This window comes from Capsicum annuum, chromosome 12 (genome assembly GCF_002878395.1).
Source record: "Capsicum annuum cultivar UCD-10X-F1 chromosome 12, UCD10Xv1.1, whole genome shotgun sequence".
Lineage (NCBI taxonomy): Eukaryota > Viridiplantae > Streptophyta > Magnoliopsida > Solanales > Solanaceae > Capsicum > Capsicum annuum.
Window position 1 is genome coordinate 83,935,472 of NC_061122.1, and position 16,277 is coordinate 83,951,748.

Below are 16,277 nucleotides of genomic sequence, written 5' to 3' on the forward strand. Positions count from 1 at the left end.
GGACGATGTCGGTATTGGTGTCAGCCATGACATTGGTATTGGTATTGAGGCTGACACCGATTGGATGTTTGGTTGGTTATAGTTATGGATTTTATTATTCCCTTTCAATTATAATTTTGTTTTATCTTGTTATATATTCAGAATTCATCCGACATAGGGTGCAGGGCGGTTATGGTTGGGTATTGGGGGTGGTCTTCGATCCCGATTGGGCTTGAGGCACGTGACACGACTAGGCCCTGATTTGGATCGTGTCAAAGATTTTGTCCACTGAATTTTTCTTGTAAGGTTTTTAATGATATAACCTATATGCACATTATTAGATATGTGTACTCTTTTCCTTTTCTAGAGTTTTTCTATTTTAAATCATTTTAGCATGCTTTTAACGAGACACATTATCTAGTAGACATTCAAGGGGGAGTGTCATAATATTGATATAATATATTATTTTATAGTGAATTTCTATAAAAAAAATCGAGATAGTTTCTATTAAGATTTAGTGAATATCTATCAAGATATAAAATACCTATGTTTAAACGAAAACAAGAAATAAGAATTACTATGTGTTCTCCCTCCTTTCTTTTTTTTGTTCTTACTTTAATATTTCAACTCTTTTTTTGTTCTTGCTTTAATATTTCATGACAGATACCTTTATTTATATAGTAGTTTGTTTTCATTTTTGTATGGAAGAAGTCATCATTTTCACCTTAAACTATACTTCAAAAGTCAAAGACACACCTAGACACACCTAAACCATTAGAGTGCCCCATCACAAACCTATACTATATAAAAGTGAATTTTTCTACTCCCTGTAAAGTATTATACCATTTGCATGAGGTGCGGTATTTCACACGCGTCTGACACGTCAGTGTCACGTTAGCATAATACGAAAATAATAATAAATTTATTATTTTCATATTTTTTTCTTTTTAATTTAAACTTCTTTTTTCTTTTATATCTATCACAAAACCTCCATTATTATGGTGTATATCATAGTTGTACCATCAATTAATCACTATCATAATTTTATCTCACCAACAAAGTTACCATAACAATCAATTTCTTCTAATCATGTTGTTCATCCGTAATTGATCTTTTTTTTTTAAATAAAAAAACTTCTCTTCTTCTTCGTTGACTTTTTAGTGAGGCGAGAAATATTTGTTCTTTTTATAATGAAGGAAGAGATATATGGAACAAATCTACCAAAAATATTAAAAATTTAAAATATGTAGAAGATTATGGCGGTGAGTTAGATAATTAATCAATGGTATTGTGATAAAAATTAGTGGTGATAGATGAAACATACCTTTATTTAATGGGGGTGGGGTGCGAAGAAGGTGCGTTAATTGGGAGTGGAGTTGGAGTTTGGAGGTGGTGGTGCTCAAGAAGATATGTTAGTTGAGGATGGGGTTGAAGTTTTGGGTGGAAGTGCTGAAGAAGAAGATGGTTTAGGGTGTGGGAGGAGAGATGCAATGTTGGGGTCCAGAGGAGCGACTGGGGAGGAAATATTTTAATTTTTAATTTTTTTTCTTTAATTTATAGTTTAGAGGCATTTTTTATTTAAATTTAAATAATTATTTTTTTCAACATTAGATTTAGGGATAAAAATTTCACATTTAGCTAGTTTAGGCATGTATAATTCACTTCAATAATTTAGGTAGCTGTTTGACCATAATTTTTTTTTCTTTTTTTCCAAAAAATTATTTCATTTTAGTGAAAAAGTGAAAATACACTACGTTTGTTCATGAATTTTTCAACTCTAACTTCAAAAAATTATTAAAACTTATTTTCATATTTTTCACTTATAATTCTCTCACAAAATTTTAAAAATAACTTTAATTTATATTTATAATTAAACACAACTTCAACTCCAACTCCAACTCCAACTCTAACTTAAAAAAAAAATAAATTTCATTGACAAACGGGGTGTAGGTGTGTCAACGACTTCCATTTTTGTATTTTTGTTGGACCCCCTGCTGTCGTGTGCAACAGTCGACACAAAACCATTGTTGGGTACTCATCTGCCATCTCGGTTTGATCGACCACTCCACCCTCGGCTACCTCTCTTTCTCCGGTGATCTCTTTCTCTGGCCAAATTCATTTGTGAGCTCTTCCTCATCTTTCCTCATCTCATCAGTCAAAACCCTAGTTCATTTTTCACTCTTCTTTGTGATTTTACAAGTTTATTTGCATTCTAATTTTCTTCACATTCAATGTTGACTTCAAATTTTGTTGATGTTTAATCTGCCTTTGAATCTTATTGACTAATTCTGGGAGATTTATCTGAAGGAAAATTGAAGCTGAATAATAATAAAGAGAAAACAAAACCTAAAATTGAGATCTCTAACGTCACATTGTGGGTTTTCAGTATGAAAGCCGTAAATGCATGTCATTTACAAATACATTCATTTGGTATCTATCATCCTCTGTTGTTTACTGTGTTTCGATTATCGTACTATCTTATTGTTCTTACCCAAGAATTGATTTCATTGTCTGACTTCTTAATTCGATCTAAAATGTCCCTTCAACTACAAATATGTCTATCCACATGAGTCCTTTATTAATGCTGGTGCATTTAAAGTGCTTGATAGTTACCTGGTACATCGTACATATTGCTGGTGTGAGGTGACAGGTATCCCATGGAATTAATGGATGTGTGGGAAAGCTGGCCCGGATGCCACTGTCATTTTGAAAAAGAAGTTCTTGATAGTTGCTAGCTGTGGAAGCCTTCTAGAATGACCTGTATGTTCCTATCCTTATGTTGCAAGAACTAATCTTGAACTATGTCATCTGCAGGTTCTTCTAAGATAGGATTTTGGTTAACTATTCAGTTCTTATAGCATGGTAAAGTTTCACCTATTGCTTATTGTTGTTGGGCATATGTTTCTTACTGCAATCACATACACACACAAAAAGAGATATGTATGCGTAATTACTTATTTGTCATGAGTAATTGGCCTTTTAATTTCAACATCAGCTAATGGCTACCTCATGTATACGTGGTTCAGCTTAATCTGTATGCAATCTTTATGCTTAAAATACCAACTTTTAAGACATATGCCATGCTTACTGTGCCTTAAAATGATTGGGCATCCTTCTTGCAGAATTATATAATTGGAGCTTTCAAGCCAGCATGCAACATCTCAATCACGTTCGGTGATGGAAAATCCCGCAAACCGGTAAGTTATCATTCTCATGTTTCTTAGATATTAGCACTTATCATGTTTATAATACTTGTCAGTGAAGATGATGCCCTCGGCTGAGATTGATGGAACAATCTACAGTTACATGTAGCAACTTCAGGAGCTTTAATCATGTTAGTAGAAACACTTTTGTCTTCGGTGATGTAAGACACTTTTGTCTTAAATTGCTCAATGTTAACTTCACAACCTGGATGGGAAAAAGTAGCTGGGATTCTTTGTTTCGACTAATAGCAGCTTGCTGTTCCTTGATGGAAAAAGTAACTTCATCATGTGCTTATCAAAGCTCAACTTTGTTGCTTGCTGTCTATTAAATCTCATTTTAATCTACTTTGGTACACTATTGTTGTATGGCAAATCTATCCCCTCACCCTAAACACTTAAACTATTTTTGCATGACAGACAATGTAATTATCATAATATAAGGACACGATACTTCCTGTTTAATGATATTCAAAAATCATTAAACCAAAACCCAGTTTATCTTTGTAATAAAATAGAAAAGGTGACAGAAGATACAATATCATGTTTGATTACCAGTTTCAAAATAAGATACAGTCTCATGTCTATGTGATGAAGAATATAACTTATTTAGTAACTTAAAGTTAAGGAATTTGATAGATTTGTTCTTTAGAGGGAGTAGTAACAGTAGGCATGGTGCGTTTTACATTATTGGGACACACCTCCAAAATATTTATAAAGAGAAGTTTAATATCGAAGTCCAGATCAGACGGATGCTGTAATTATGTGTCTAATTAGTATAAAGCAGATATACCGTGAAACAAGACGTACTGCCCTAAAATGTGCATGTAAATAGATGCAACCTATCTCACTTATCCAGAAAAACAAAAATAAAAAAAGAAAAAAGAAAAAACATAGATGCAACATATCTCAACTGAAGAAGTGTCAAAACAAAATTGGAGACTTGTTGACTCTACAAGTTGACGGCTTGCTTGCTATCCTATTTTCTGTTAGGTCCCCTTGAAGAAGGAAAATGGCCAAACTGTTATGGTCCCACTTTTCCAAAGTCAAGAAAACATTGCTGGAAAGGTATTATTCATGTAGCATATGATTCTTATAATACTCTTTTATTTGTTACTCGTAGAAGAGTACCTATTTATTTCATGACCTTTCTTCTGAGAATATAGTTTCATTATGACTTCAGATTTCTGTAGAACCAGTATCAGGAAAGAAGGCTGAACATAATGGGATCAAAGTTGAACTTCTTGGTCAGATAGGTGAGCTTTAACTTGTGCAAACTTTTAACAACTCTTTATCCGCATGCGATTTGCTGTCGCGTGTCCTTCTCGAATCATGTGCGCAGATTGCGAATGTAATTACATTGATCTTTTTTAATTTGAACTTTTTCTCATATCCATATACACAATACTTTCCATTATCTGCTTGCTATTTTTTTTTCCTTTTCTTTCATTGAGGTGTTCAACTAAAGTAACCATTTTGTGTAATTGGCAATTTAAGTAAAGGTTATGCTGAAAGACTGTTAATCTGTTACATAGGCAGCATGCTGCTTGCAATCAACCTGAGAAATGACTTTGTTTTTTAGTCCGTATGCTTATATCTTAATAGTCAGTTATATATCAATAAAAAATCTTGGGTTTCTCCTCTCCTTTGATCCTGGCCACGTCATTCATGTTTATGATGTTTCATTTTGTGTGTGGAACCGGCTACTTGACTGTCAGAAATGGAAGAACTAGCTTTCCATTTTGTTTTTTGTAGGTTTGAATTTGATACAACAATTTAGTTCAGGTAAATGTCTGGTTGCTGGTATAACTGTTCTTTGTGTAGTCTTTAACGGCTAAATTGCATTCAGCGATTTGAACATCTGCTTGACTTATCCTAAAGGAAAACTATCTTTCCTCCTTGCAGTTTCTCTCTTGTACATTCATGTTTGCTTTGCCATAAGTTCTTAGTTCAGATAAATGCGTGGTTTTTTGCTGGTATAACTGTTTCAGTTTTAGTTCTTTTCTGGCTATTCAGAGATCTCCGTATTGTACATCTGTGGTTTTCTAATTTTTTTTCCTGATTGTCCTACTGTGGAGAATTAATTCATGTTGTAATCTTTTTCTTGTCCAGAAATGTACTTTGACAGGGGAAACTTTTACGACTTCACCTCCCTTGGTGAGTATTTCATATATTATGCAAGTGGAAAAGAGAAATTTATTTCTTAGCTGGGTGAACCTGTGAAAACATGCTATATTGATTTTCTAGTTTAAATTTGACTGTTGCTTCTGACTTTTGAGCTCCTGTCATGTCAGATTATGTTAAGTTTTTAGAGTATATGGGTTTTCTAGTACGTTGATTTTGCTGTGAGTTTCCCATACTTCCTCTTCATGGAACCTAGATGAGTAGTCTAATGTTTCTCTTTTCTTCTGACTTTGCATGTCTTATAAGTTGACTCATAAGCTGTAGACCCAATTTTATTTAACTTTAAATTTAGCTGGACATCTATATTTTGCAGCTTCTTAATATTCTAGTTGCTTCATAGTCAAGAATTTAAGAATCAGGATTAATTTCACTTTTGTACGCACTTTGTTGTTCTTAGGTGCATTATGCAGCATTCCTTCGGTGTTTTTTCCTAGGAAATTTAGTTGAGGTTGCTTGAATCTCTTTCCCCTATTTCATCTACTGCTGTTCTATTACTCCCATCACAGCATTATAGTGATGCCAGGAAGTCCTGTTCATTCTTTTGCTTGAACCTCTCATTAAGCTCGATTTATCCACGGTCCAGAGATACATCTTTCCTGTCAACCTAGCAGAGCTTTTTCAGAGATCGCAAAATTGCATTGTCAATTGTTGTTTGTTAATCTCTTAAATTGTACTACACTGCATCTTCTACTTGTCTTTGCTGGACTGCAATAAGTTAGGCATTTTCAGTTTGAGCTGTTAGCTAGTGGGTATGCAAATTTGGTATTAGTGCTATTTAGGTGTTACAAGTTATTTGATATGAAAATACTCAGTTATACTACTTTGACATCCATTTGGAATTATAGTTATCTAACTTTTGTTAATAGTACTTCTTTGTCACCAGTCTTCTTTCCTTGTATTGCTTCGTTTACTCCATTTAATATTTCTCTTTGCAGTCCGAGAACTAGATGTTCCTGGTGAAATTTATGAAAGGAAAATATATCCTTTTGAGTTTTCAACTGTTGAAATGCCCTATGAAACATACAATGGGGTTAATGTTCGACTTAGGTAAGTTTCTTTTTTCTTGGAACCTTGCAGCATATATATGATACTTTTATATATAATGTTCTTCCTTGCTTTGTTTTGATGAAGTGACGATATAAATGTTTGTTTCCTCCATAGATTTTATTTAGTACTGTATATAGATTTGAATCTAGACTAGTGATGATTCCCCCAAGGCTGGGCATCATAATTTCCTGGTTTAATTAGTACAGTTTCACATGATGGAGGAATAACTTTTGCTTTCCATATTGAAGAATGCAGATAATTGGGAGTCTTTGATGACAATTGGGAGTCTTTGATGATTGAACTTACATTTCTCCTCCCTATAATTGGCTTGGTTACATTATAAACAAGAATCGGATCACTGAGAAGCAGATTGGAAGATATGGATTTTAGCTGGGAATAAATGTCGCGGCTAGGTCTGGTATGGCTAAATTGAAGGGAATCCACATATATACCAATAGATGACGAGGGATGAGAGAAGATATTGAGTGAAAGGACCAAAGAGTGATTGAGATCGGTAGATTAAACATCAATGAGTTCTGCAAGAACAAGTTCTAGTGAGAAGTCAGATCATCTCTCTCTAACAAGCGAATTTTACTTTTTCAAGAGTTTCCAATTCCTTGTTTCTGCTTCTTTCTTATTCCCTTGATCTATATCCTTAGATAATAATTAGAGTAAGAGTAACTAAGCCATGAAAGTATTGGTTCTTCAATGACTCTTTGATAGCACCATTCTGTCAATAGTAGTACCCCTTTGCAGTTATGTAGCTGCCTTTGATATTCGAGGTTTTCCTAATTCTGCTGCTATTGTCTTGTGTCCAAGCACTCTGTAAACCAATTACAACAACATACCCAATGTAATCCCACAAGTGGGGTCCGGGGAGAGTAGAGTGCATGCAAACCTTACCCCTAACTCGTAGAGATAGAGAGGCTGTTTCGGATAGACTCTTGGCTTAAAATAAAGCATATCCAAAATGTTCGAAAAAGGGGGTACAAAAACAAGAGGAGTACTACAGAAATAAGTGAAATGAAGAGCAATATATAACATATGGAGGATTGAATAGTAAAGCAACAAATAATGCGATATTTGAACAGGTAACTATGAGAATAGTGCTAATACCACGGGCACGAAAGGAGGTTCAAGTATGACAACCAAGCATTTCTCGTAGGAAAGATAGAGATTACTCAATTGTCAACTTACCTTCTACCTTAATTTGGGACGACCTGCCTCTACATCTCCTGATGCCTGATGCCTGCCACTGCCAATCTCTCACACCTCCCCACTGAGGCATCTACACTTACTCTTTTTCGGTCTTCACATGCCCAAACCTTCTCAACCTCACTTTCCTCATCTTTTCCACCGCATAGGTCACTTCTACGTTATTTCAGATATCTCTGTTCCTAATTTCATCTCTCCTACTATGCCCACACATTCATCTCAACATCCTTTATCTTCACAAATTTCATCTTCTAAGGATATGAGTTCTTGATTGATCAACACTTTGTCCCATACGATATAGCCACTGTAACTACCATTATATAGAACTTATCTTTAAGTTTCGGCGGTTCCTTCATATCACACAAGACTTCAGAGGCGAGCCTCCATTTTGACCATCTTGCACCAATACGATACGTGATATCATCATCGATCTCCCTATTACCTTGAATTAAAGACCCAAATACTTGAAACATCCTCTTTTGAGATGACCTGAGCCTCAAGCTTTACTTTCATGCCAACCGCATGCGTAGGATAACTAAACTTACACTTTGAAAGCCCAATTGAAGAAATGTCCGAGTGAAGCCTAGGATGAACTCTGATCTAGCCATTGGATCCATGTCCATATGAGCTATATCTTTGTTCAGCTCAACTGTACCTTCGAAATTTCCTTTGCAGATGGATATTCTTTCAAAAGTTATTGATGCAAGCAACACGAATGCTAGATGTCAGCAAGTGTAGTGAGCATAGTGTGATCTCTCGAATAATTTCTATTCTGGATTAGGTATTATGTAATGACTTAGTCTCTAGACAATCAGTCATGCTATACGCCCTCTATTTTGATTTATGTGAAGGTGCTTGATTGAACACAAAGTTTAAGAGAATAAGAAGGACGCTTGAAATCTGTGGTCTAAAACAAGTTGTCAAAATTTCTATGGTTATAAATACATCTCGTTCGGGGTAACATGGTAAGTTTAAACTTAAATTTTTACTAAATATAGAAAGATGTCATTCACTTGGGATTGACTAAAAAAAGGAAAGAGTGTCATATAGATTGAGACATAAAGAGTAATAAGGACGGGTGATAGAAGTTCACATTCAAGGAGACATTTCCCTATCTTTACCCAATGGATGTATCTCTCCAAAGATTGAAGTTGAGCACCCAGTGTCATTGATAGAATGGCATGAAAGGACATGCGATTAAATCTTAATAGGTTCTTTGGAAAGCAAAGGTGTTACCAAAATATTATGGATTGATATGGAAAACAAAGTCTCCAAAATGTTACTTTATTTGCATGTTGATAGTATGCTGTACACACTGGTTAAAGTTCAAGGAAAAAAGGATGTGTGAAACCAAGTAGGTGTTATATGTACCAAAAAGACGGGGTGGGAAAAGCGCCCAGACCAAATCCGGTGCGAATCCCACACCCTCAACCAAATCCTGTCGTATAAGTATTGACATGGTGGTGACAAGGATATTGAAGGATCTAAACATGGGCTGCACTAAAAAAAATTATTATATAGTATATATTTCAAAATATTTTTTTATTCTTTAACGAAAAAAGTTACTGATTACTACATGATTTTTTTTTGTAATTTAATAGTTTAATCCATGTATTGGTCATCCAAACATTCTTACTTTACATTCTATCCTGCATAAAATAACACAGGGATTCCCGCCTAACTTATGTAGGTATCACTTATGCCGAAAAGAAAAAATGGAAACAACAGTAAGCTTATGTCAAAAGTAAAGATGAAATTGAACCTTGTATTAACAATGTTAAATTTTATGTGGAGTATATTTGTTCTACTATTCCAACCAAAAATCATCGAATTATATAGGGTGCTTATTCTGAATTTTGGGTAAACAAAGGTGTCATGTAGGTCCATAGATAATGGTTTATTTGCAAATTGAGTGGTGGTTCCTGTTTTTTCCTAAAAAATATGATTGGCCTAATTGATGAAGTAAGAAAAAAAACAGTTAAGTGAAGATGTGTATGAAAATTGGAGATTATAGAGTGGGGTTAGAAAGAAAAGAAGTAAAGCTAATAGCATTTCTTTTTATGCCATGCATCCAAGGGTGTTGCTGAGTGATCAATGAAGTGGGAGAGAACTATATGAGGGCTTAGGGTCAAATCCCAGCTAGAGAAAAAAAAGTACTAGGTGATTTTTTCTCATTTTCCCAAGTCCTGATAGGTGAGTTACCTGGTACCTATGTTGGTGGGAGGTGTGGGAGGTAGTAGGGAATCGGAGGAGTCGAGGCATGTGTAAGTTGGCCTGAACACCATTATCATTAGGAAAAAGAGATTTTTCTCTGTCTTAAATGAGAGTATACAACAACATACCCAGTGTATTCCCATATAGCGGGGTCTGGGGAGGGTAAAATATACGCAGTCCATACCACTACCTCCGAAGAAGTAGAGAGGCTGTTTCCGATAGACCCCCGCTGAGGACAAAATACAGTAAACAAAGTCGAAATAAAACATGAAACAAGATGAAAGAACAGGAAAAAAGAAAAAACACACCAACAAAGTAGTACTCTACACTATCAAACCGGGAGCACACCTCTCACCCCAGTCAGAGTACTACTACTAACAAGACTACACCAAAGCACTCCTATCTACTAGCGCTGCCCCACCCACCCACATTAGCCCTCTAACCTAATTGGCGTCTTCCACAACTTCCTATCTAGGGTTATGTCCTCAGTAAGCTGTAACTGATCCATATTACGTCTAATCATCTCCCTCCAGTATTTCTTTGGCCTACCTCTACCCTGCCTGAAACCATCCAAAGCTAACCTCTCACCTGAGAACTGAGACATTAGTGCCCCTCCTCATCACATATCCAAACCATCTTAACCTTCTCGCAACTTGTCCTCCACGGAAACCACCTCCATCTTCTCCCGAATAGTCTCATTCCTAACTCTATCTCCCCTAGTGAGCCCACACATCCAATGCAACATCCTTATTTCCGCCACCTTCAACTTCTGGATATGAGAGTTCTTAACTGGCCACCATCCTACTCCATACAACATGGCCGGACGGACTGCCACTCTATAGAATTTACCTTTAAGCTTAGGAGACACCTTCTTGTCACACAAAACTCTCGAGGCAAGCCTCCATTTCATCCACCCAGCCCCAATACGGTGAGCGACATCCTCGTCAATCTCTTCATTCCCCTGAATCATAGACCCAAAGTACTTAAAACTATCCCTTTTATAGGTAACCTATGTATAACCTGGGAATCCATCTTCACTACCACATCGTCCTCAAGTGTGTCACTGTATTGCATTCCAAGTACTCCGTCTTGGTCCTACTTAATCTGAACCTTTTGAACTCCAGGGTTTGTCTTCAAACCTCCAACTTATCATCCTTCCCCCCCCCCCCCCCCCCCCCCCCCCCCCCTCCACTCCCACCCCAACCCTAATTTCATCAATCAAAACTACATCATCCGCAAATAGAATACATCAAGGCGCCTCTCCTTGAATATGTCGTATCAAAACATCCATCACCAACACCAATGCAAATAAAAATGGGCTAAGGGTAGATCCCTGGAGGAAAATGTTCTGAATCTCCTCCTACCGTTCTCACCCGAGTCTTCACTCTATCATACATGTCCTTAATCTATCTGATGTACGCCACAGGACCCCTCTAGCCTCCAGGAATATCCAAAGGACCTCTTTAGGGACTTTGTCGTACGCCTTCTCTAGGTCAATGAATACCATGTGTAAGTCCTTCCTCTCTCTATACTGCTCCACTAGTCTCCGCACAAGGTGAATTGCCTCTATCGTCGAGCGACCAGGCATAAATTCGAACTGATTCTCATGAATAGACACGATCCTTAATTTCTGCTCGACCACCCTCTCCCAAATCTTCATAGTGTTACTCAACAACTTACTACCCCTGTAGTTGTTGCAACTTTGAATGTCACTCTTGTTGTTGTATAACAAAATCATCATGCTCCATCTCCAAGCCTCGGGGCATCTTTACCGTCTTTAAAATGCCATTGAACAGTCTGGTTAACCACCTTAAACCTGCCCAACCTGTATACTTTCAAAAATCCATCGGGATCTCGTCAGGCCCCGTCGTCCTACCCCTACGCATCCTACAAATTACCTCTTTGACCTTTTCCACCTTTATATGTCTACAATAACCAAAATCACGACACCCCTCTGATTGCTCCAAGTCCCCTGACACCATGTCTTTACCCCCTCGTCATTCAAGAGCCTATGAAAATACGACTGTCACCTCCTCTTAATGTGAATATCCTCCACCAATACTCTACCATCCTCTTTGATGCACTTCACTTAGTCAAGGTCACGGGCCTTCCGCTCCCTAGCTTAGCAAAGCTAAACAACCTCTTTCCCGCCTCTCTCCTCAAATCCCACATACAAGCTTTCTAAAGCTGTTGTCTTAGCTGCTGAAACCGCTAACTTAGCCTCTTTCCTAGCTAACTTGTACTCTTCTCTGTTCGCCCGCTTCTCCTCTTCATCCTTACTCTCGACCAACTTAGCATACGCTGCTTTCTTCGTCTCCACCTTTTTAACTTCTCCATTCCACCACCAATGCCCCCGGTGAAGGACAAACTGTCTTCTCGAGACACCCAACATCTCCCTAACTGTCTCTTTGGTGCAATTGGCAGCCCTATCCCACATACTATCCACGTCCCCCCAACCTTCCCACACGCTTAATGCCGCCAACTTATCTCCCATCTCCAGAGCACTAACCAGAGTAAAGCCACCCTAAATCCTGGGTCAACCCTCCCCGCCCCTGCTCTTCTTGCCGAAGTCCATCACTAGAAGCCTATGCTGGGTCGAAAGATTCTCTCCCGGAAAGACCTTACAGTCTTTACACATCGCTCTATCCCCCTTCCTAAGCAATAAAAAGTCAATCTGAGTCTTGGCTACCGCGCTTCGGAAGGAACCATGTGATCCTCCTTCTTCGGAAAGCACGAATTCACAACCACCAACCCAAAGGCTATCGCAAAATCCAAAAGGTCAGCTCCCTCTCCATTCCTATCCCCGAACCCAAAGCCTCCATGCACATCGTCATAGCCTTCTATGAAAATCTTCTCAGTGCTAGGCACACCTCTCACCACCACATCTGAAAACCTCCCAAAATCTCTTCTCCTCGTCCTACCCCACCTACGGCGCATAGGCAGTACAAATGTTCAGAGTCAACCCACCAATGACCAACTTAATAGCCATCAACCTATCGCTAACCCTTTTAACCTCCACTACCTGTCCCCTATGCTCCTCATCTAACAAGATACCTACCCCATTCATGCACTTCTCGCTTCCTGAGTACCACAACTTTCCCCCATCTTTAATAAAATTGTATTTTCTTATAAATAGGCTAGTTTTATCAGAATTTTCTTTCTGGCACAAAAATCTTTTTCTTCATAGTCACCTAAAATTGGATGCTTTGAGTAGTTAGTATTTGTATATCCCAGAAATCTGAGAATGTTTGGACTTTGAAAATATTCACTGAACTTATCAGTTTATTGGAAGCCTATTCTTTCAGTATTAGTCTTCATTTACTTGTTCCCTCAGCCTACCCCTTTTCTTTACATGGAAATCAAGGAAGTTTTGTTTCTAATTAGTACCTCAAATGTGTGAAGGTGAGGCAGTTTACTGAAAAAACTCTTATTAGCCAGAAGAATATGAAGTAATCGTAAATTAACGATAAAGAGAAAAATGGGCGATCAGTCTATATCATTTTATTAAGGTCTTGAAAAGAGGTGAAGTAAATTTTTAAAGAAGCTGAATGGAAGATAGGACTAACATTTGAGGAGGTATTCTGAAATTACCTAGGATTGGACAGTCTATTTGTGTAGACTGCATTTGCCTAAAAAGTATATGTACACGGTTATAACATAATATGTATATATACACGGTTATCATATAATACGTATATATACACGGTTATCATATAATACGTATATATACACGATGATCACATAATACGTATCATTAAGTTCTCTAATTTGCTGTTCCTGGTAGCCCATGTTCGCATGTTCTTGCTAAAATGTTTTCGTTGTCAGCAGCTTGATAGATCTCGTGCCAGATTAATGATAACAATTTTCTGAAATTTTGTGCTGGCTTTAGGTATGTCCTTAAAATTACTATCAGCCGCGGTTATGCTGGTAGCATAGTTGAATATCAAGACTTCGTGGTAACATTCTCTTTCTTCCTTTCATATTTTGCCTATCTTGAATAGTTGACAAACCATTATGTGTCTGTCTTTCCATTTGTTGAATTTTTGGTGTTACTAAATCAATCTTGTGTTCTTGGTATCTTAGAAAAAACATTAACATCTTCTAAATAGCTTACCAGCGGTGTAGCACAGAATATGATCGCCTAGTCTAGTAGCGTTTACCTCTTTCCTTTGAATATTAAGGGCATTCTGAATTCATCTTTCATCACAAAGAAAAAAGAAGTCTAGGGCATATTGGTGGAAAGAAAATAAGTTTGGAGAAGGGGCAGGATTGGATATCAGATGATACTTTCTGCATTTCAATTTCTTTTCTTAGTTTCCAATTTGAATCTGTTTCATGGAGATCTTGAATGTTTTGCTGAGTTATTTGTCGGACTTCCTTGAATCAGGTGCGCAACTATACCCCGCCTCCATCAATCAACAATAGTATTAAGGTAATTTTCCTTTTTAATATTTTCTACATTTAGATATAGCATTGTCACGGAGACGTGAAAAGGAAAGTAATTTAAACAGCTTTGCTGGGTTGTGTGTAAATGACTCAAAAATCTGAGTAGTGGGCATGGTACTTGTAGCAAAATGTCTGACATTGTGATTATATTGAGTCATTTAGATCTGAGGTAGGTATTAGAAAGGAGAGAGGAGCGTTGCACTGTTAAGGGTGCTTATTGGTTTCTATTGCTTAAACTTGCAGATGGAAGTCGGTATTGAAGATTGCCTCCATATTGAGTTTGAGTACAACAAAAGCAAGTGAGTAAAATGTTAGAAGTATGGCGTGTTTGGATTTTTACACTATTCACCGTCTATTGTTACAATGTTGCAATCCTTACTGAAAAGAACTAACTCCTGGGTTTAGATGTTTTTCTTTAGCACGAGGGGAACAACTTTGGTTTAGTTTTGTGTCTATGCTTATGCGCTCTCTGTTCCTGAAAAAAACATGTTCTGTATATGTTGGTTGTCTTTTTCTTCATGGAAGCATCTATTGATTATAAATGCCTCTTCTAATGTGCATTATAATATGTAACCAGGTATCATCTGAAAGATGTTATCATAGGGAAAATATATTTTCTCCTTGTAAGAATTAAGATAAAGAACATGGATCTTGAGATCAGACGCCGAGAATCAACAGGTTCTGGGGCAAATACCCATGTTGAAACAGAGACACTGGCCAAGTTTGAGTTGATGGATGGTGCTCCAGTCAGGGGTATACTGTCTTCTTTTAGTAGCCGAGCAGTCATCTTCTTCGTTGACTTTTGGTAATATGTTGTTGATATTTGTGCTTGATTGACAGGTGAATCAATACCCATTAGACTCTTCCTTAGTCCATATGAACTGACACCAACATATCGCAATATCAACAACAAGTTTAGCGTGAAATACTATTTGAATCTTGTTCTTGTTGACGAAGAGGACCGTCGGTACTTCAAACAGCAAGAGATCACAATGTTCCGCCTGGCAGAAACTTCCTGAATAAATGAAGAGATGTTGGCACTTGAGATTCGCTTACTACCTTGCTATTCTGAGATTTCTTTATGCGACTGAGATGGCCAGTCTCCCAAAGGTGCTAGAATAACTTTTTATTGGTAGATTGCAACATCTGGGAGGACATACTTGCAATTTGTATAGAGTAGGCAGTTGTGTACATGAATATTGGAGTGGAATCTCTAGTTGATGTTTGGGAAACACTTGGAAGGGACAAGGGATTAAGTTAAACCGCAATAAGGAACCTGCTTTAGCTCGTACTCTTTGATGAATTGGATATTTTAATCTTGATTGCTACTATTTATCTTGCTTGCTCTGTTATTGTTTTGTTGCTGCTTTCCTTGCATGATTGACTTTTCATTGTTCCCTTACATCTATTTTGTTTTAGGTTTCCATTTTCTCTCTCAGTTTCTTTTGCTACTTGAGCCCTTTTCTGGCTTCTTATGAAAGATATTTTGGCAGAGAGCCTTGTACATTGCGATTACCATTCAATTGATTTTGTATCTTGTGGTTAGAACATGTGATTTACCGTCTGTTCTCCAGCTGCCACAAGCCATCTACGGTTGCTATTGGTATTTTGTGATTCCTGTGCCTCTTGTAAATTTTAGTGTTATGATCTCAATCGAGATCAGAATTCAAACGCAGAATTAAAACAATCAATGCAACAATTTTTGGGAATTTTCTGTCATATATTGAAAATAGAAAAATGGAACTTAAAATAACGAGAAAGTCCTATCTAAATTGATACTGAACTCCATGAATGAGTCAGATCTGTAGGAGAAGAAGATGAAGAGAGTTATAAATTTAGATGAGAAAAATTGGGAGGTCTAAGGACACGAGAGAGGAATTGATTTACCAGATTTCAGTTGTGTCCTCTCTCCTCTGTATATATGACCACCTTGTCATGTTGTATCGTCATGATCCTCGTGCCTCTTTTAAACTAGAGTAATTTCGGTTCTTT

General features: G+C 37.2%; 1 protein-coding gene across 1 annotated transcript; it reads left to right on the forward strand.

Annotated features, from left to right (window-relative positions):
- Positions 1-1,862: 1,862 nt before the first annotated feature.
- On the forward strand, positions 1,863-15,616 carry LOC107850652 (vacuolar protein sorting-associated protein 26A). Its single transcript, XM_016695333.2, has 12 exons — positions 1,863-2,100; positions 2,794-2,841; positions 3,102-3,176; positions 4,173-4,247; positions 4,363-4,435; positions 5,292-5,336; positions 6,299-6,410; positions 13,729-13,795; positions 14,227-14,271; positions 14,529-14,584; positions 14,863-15,038; positions 15,126-15,616. The coding sequence occupies exons 2-12, from the start codon at positions 2,839-2,841 to the stop codon at positions 15,302-15,304; spliced, it is 906 nt and encodes a 301-aa protein (XP_016550819.1). The 5' UTR covers positions 1,863-2,100; positions 2,794-2,838; the 3' UTR covers positions 15,305-15,616.
- Positions 15,617-16,277: the final 661 nt, after the last annotated feature.

Coding starts and splice junctions, on each gene's coding strand:
- LOC107850652 (XM_016695333.2), top strand. Junction 6,411..13,728: donor GGGGTTAATGTTCGACTTAG/GTAAGTTTCTTT, acceptor TGCTGGCTTTAG/GTATGTCCTTAAAATTACTA. Junction 13,796..14,226: donor TTGAATATCAAGACTTCGTG/GTAACATTCTCT, acceptor TCCTTGAATCAG/GTGCGCAACTATACCCCGCC.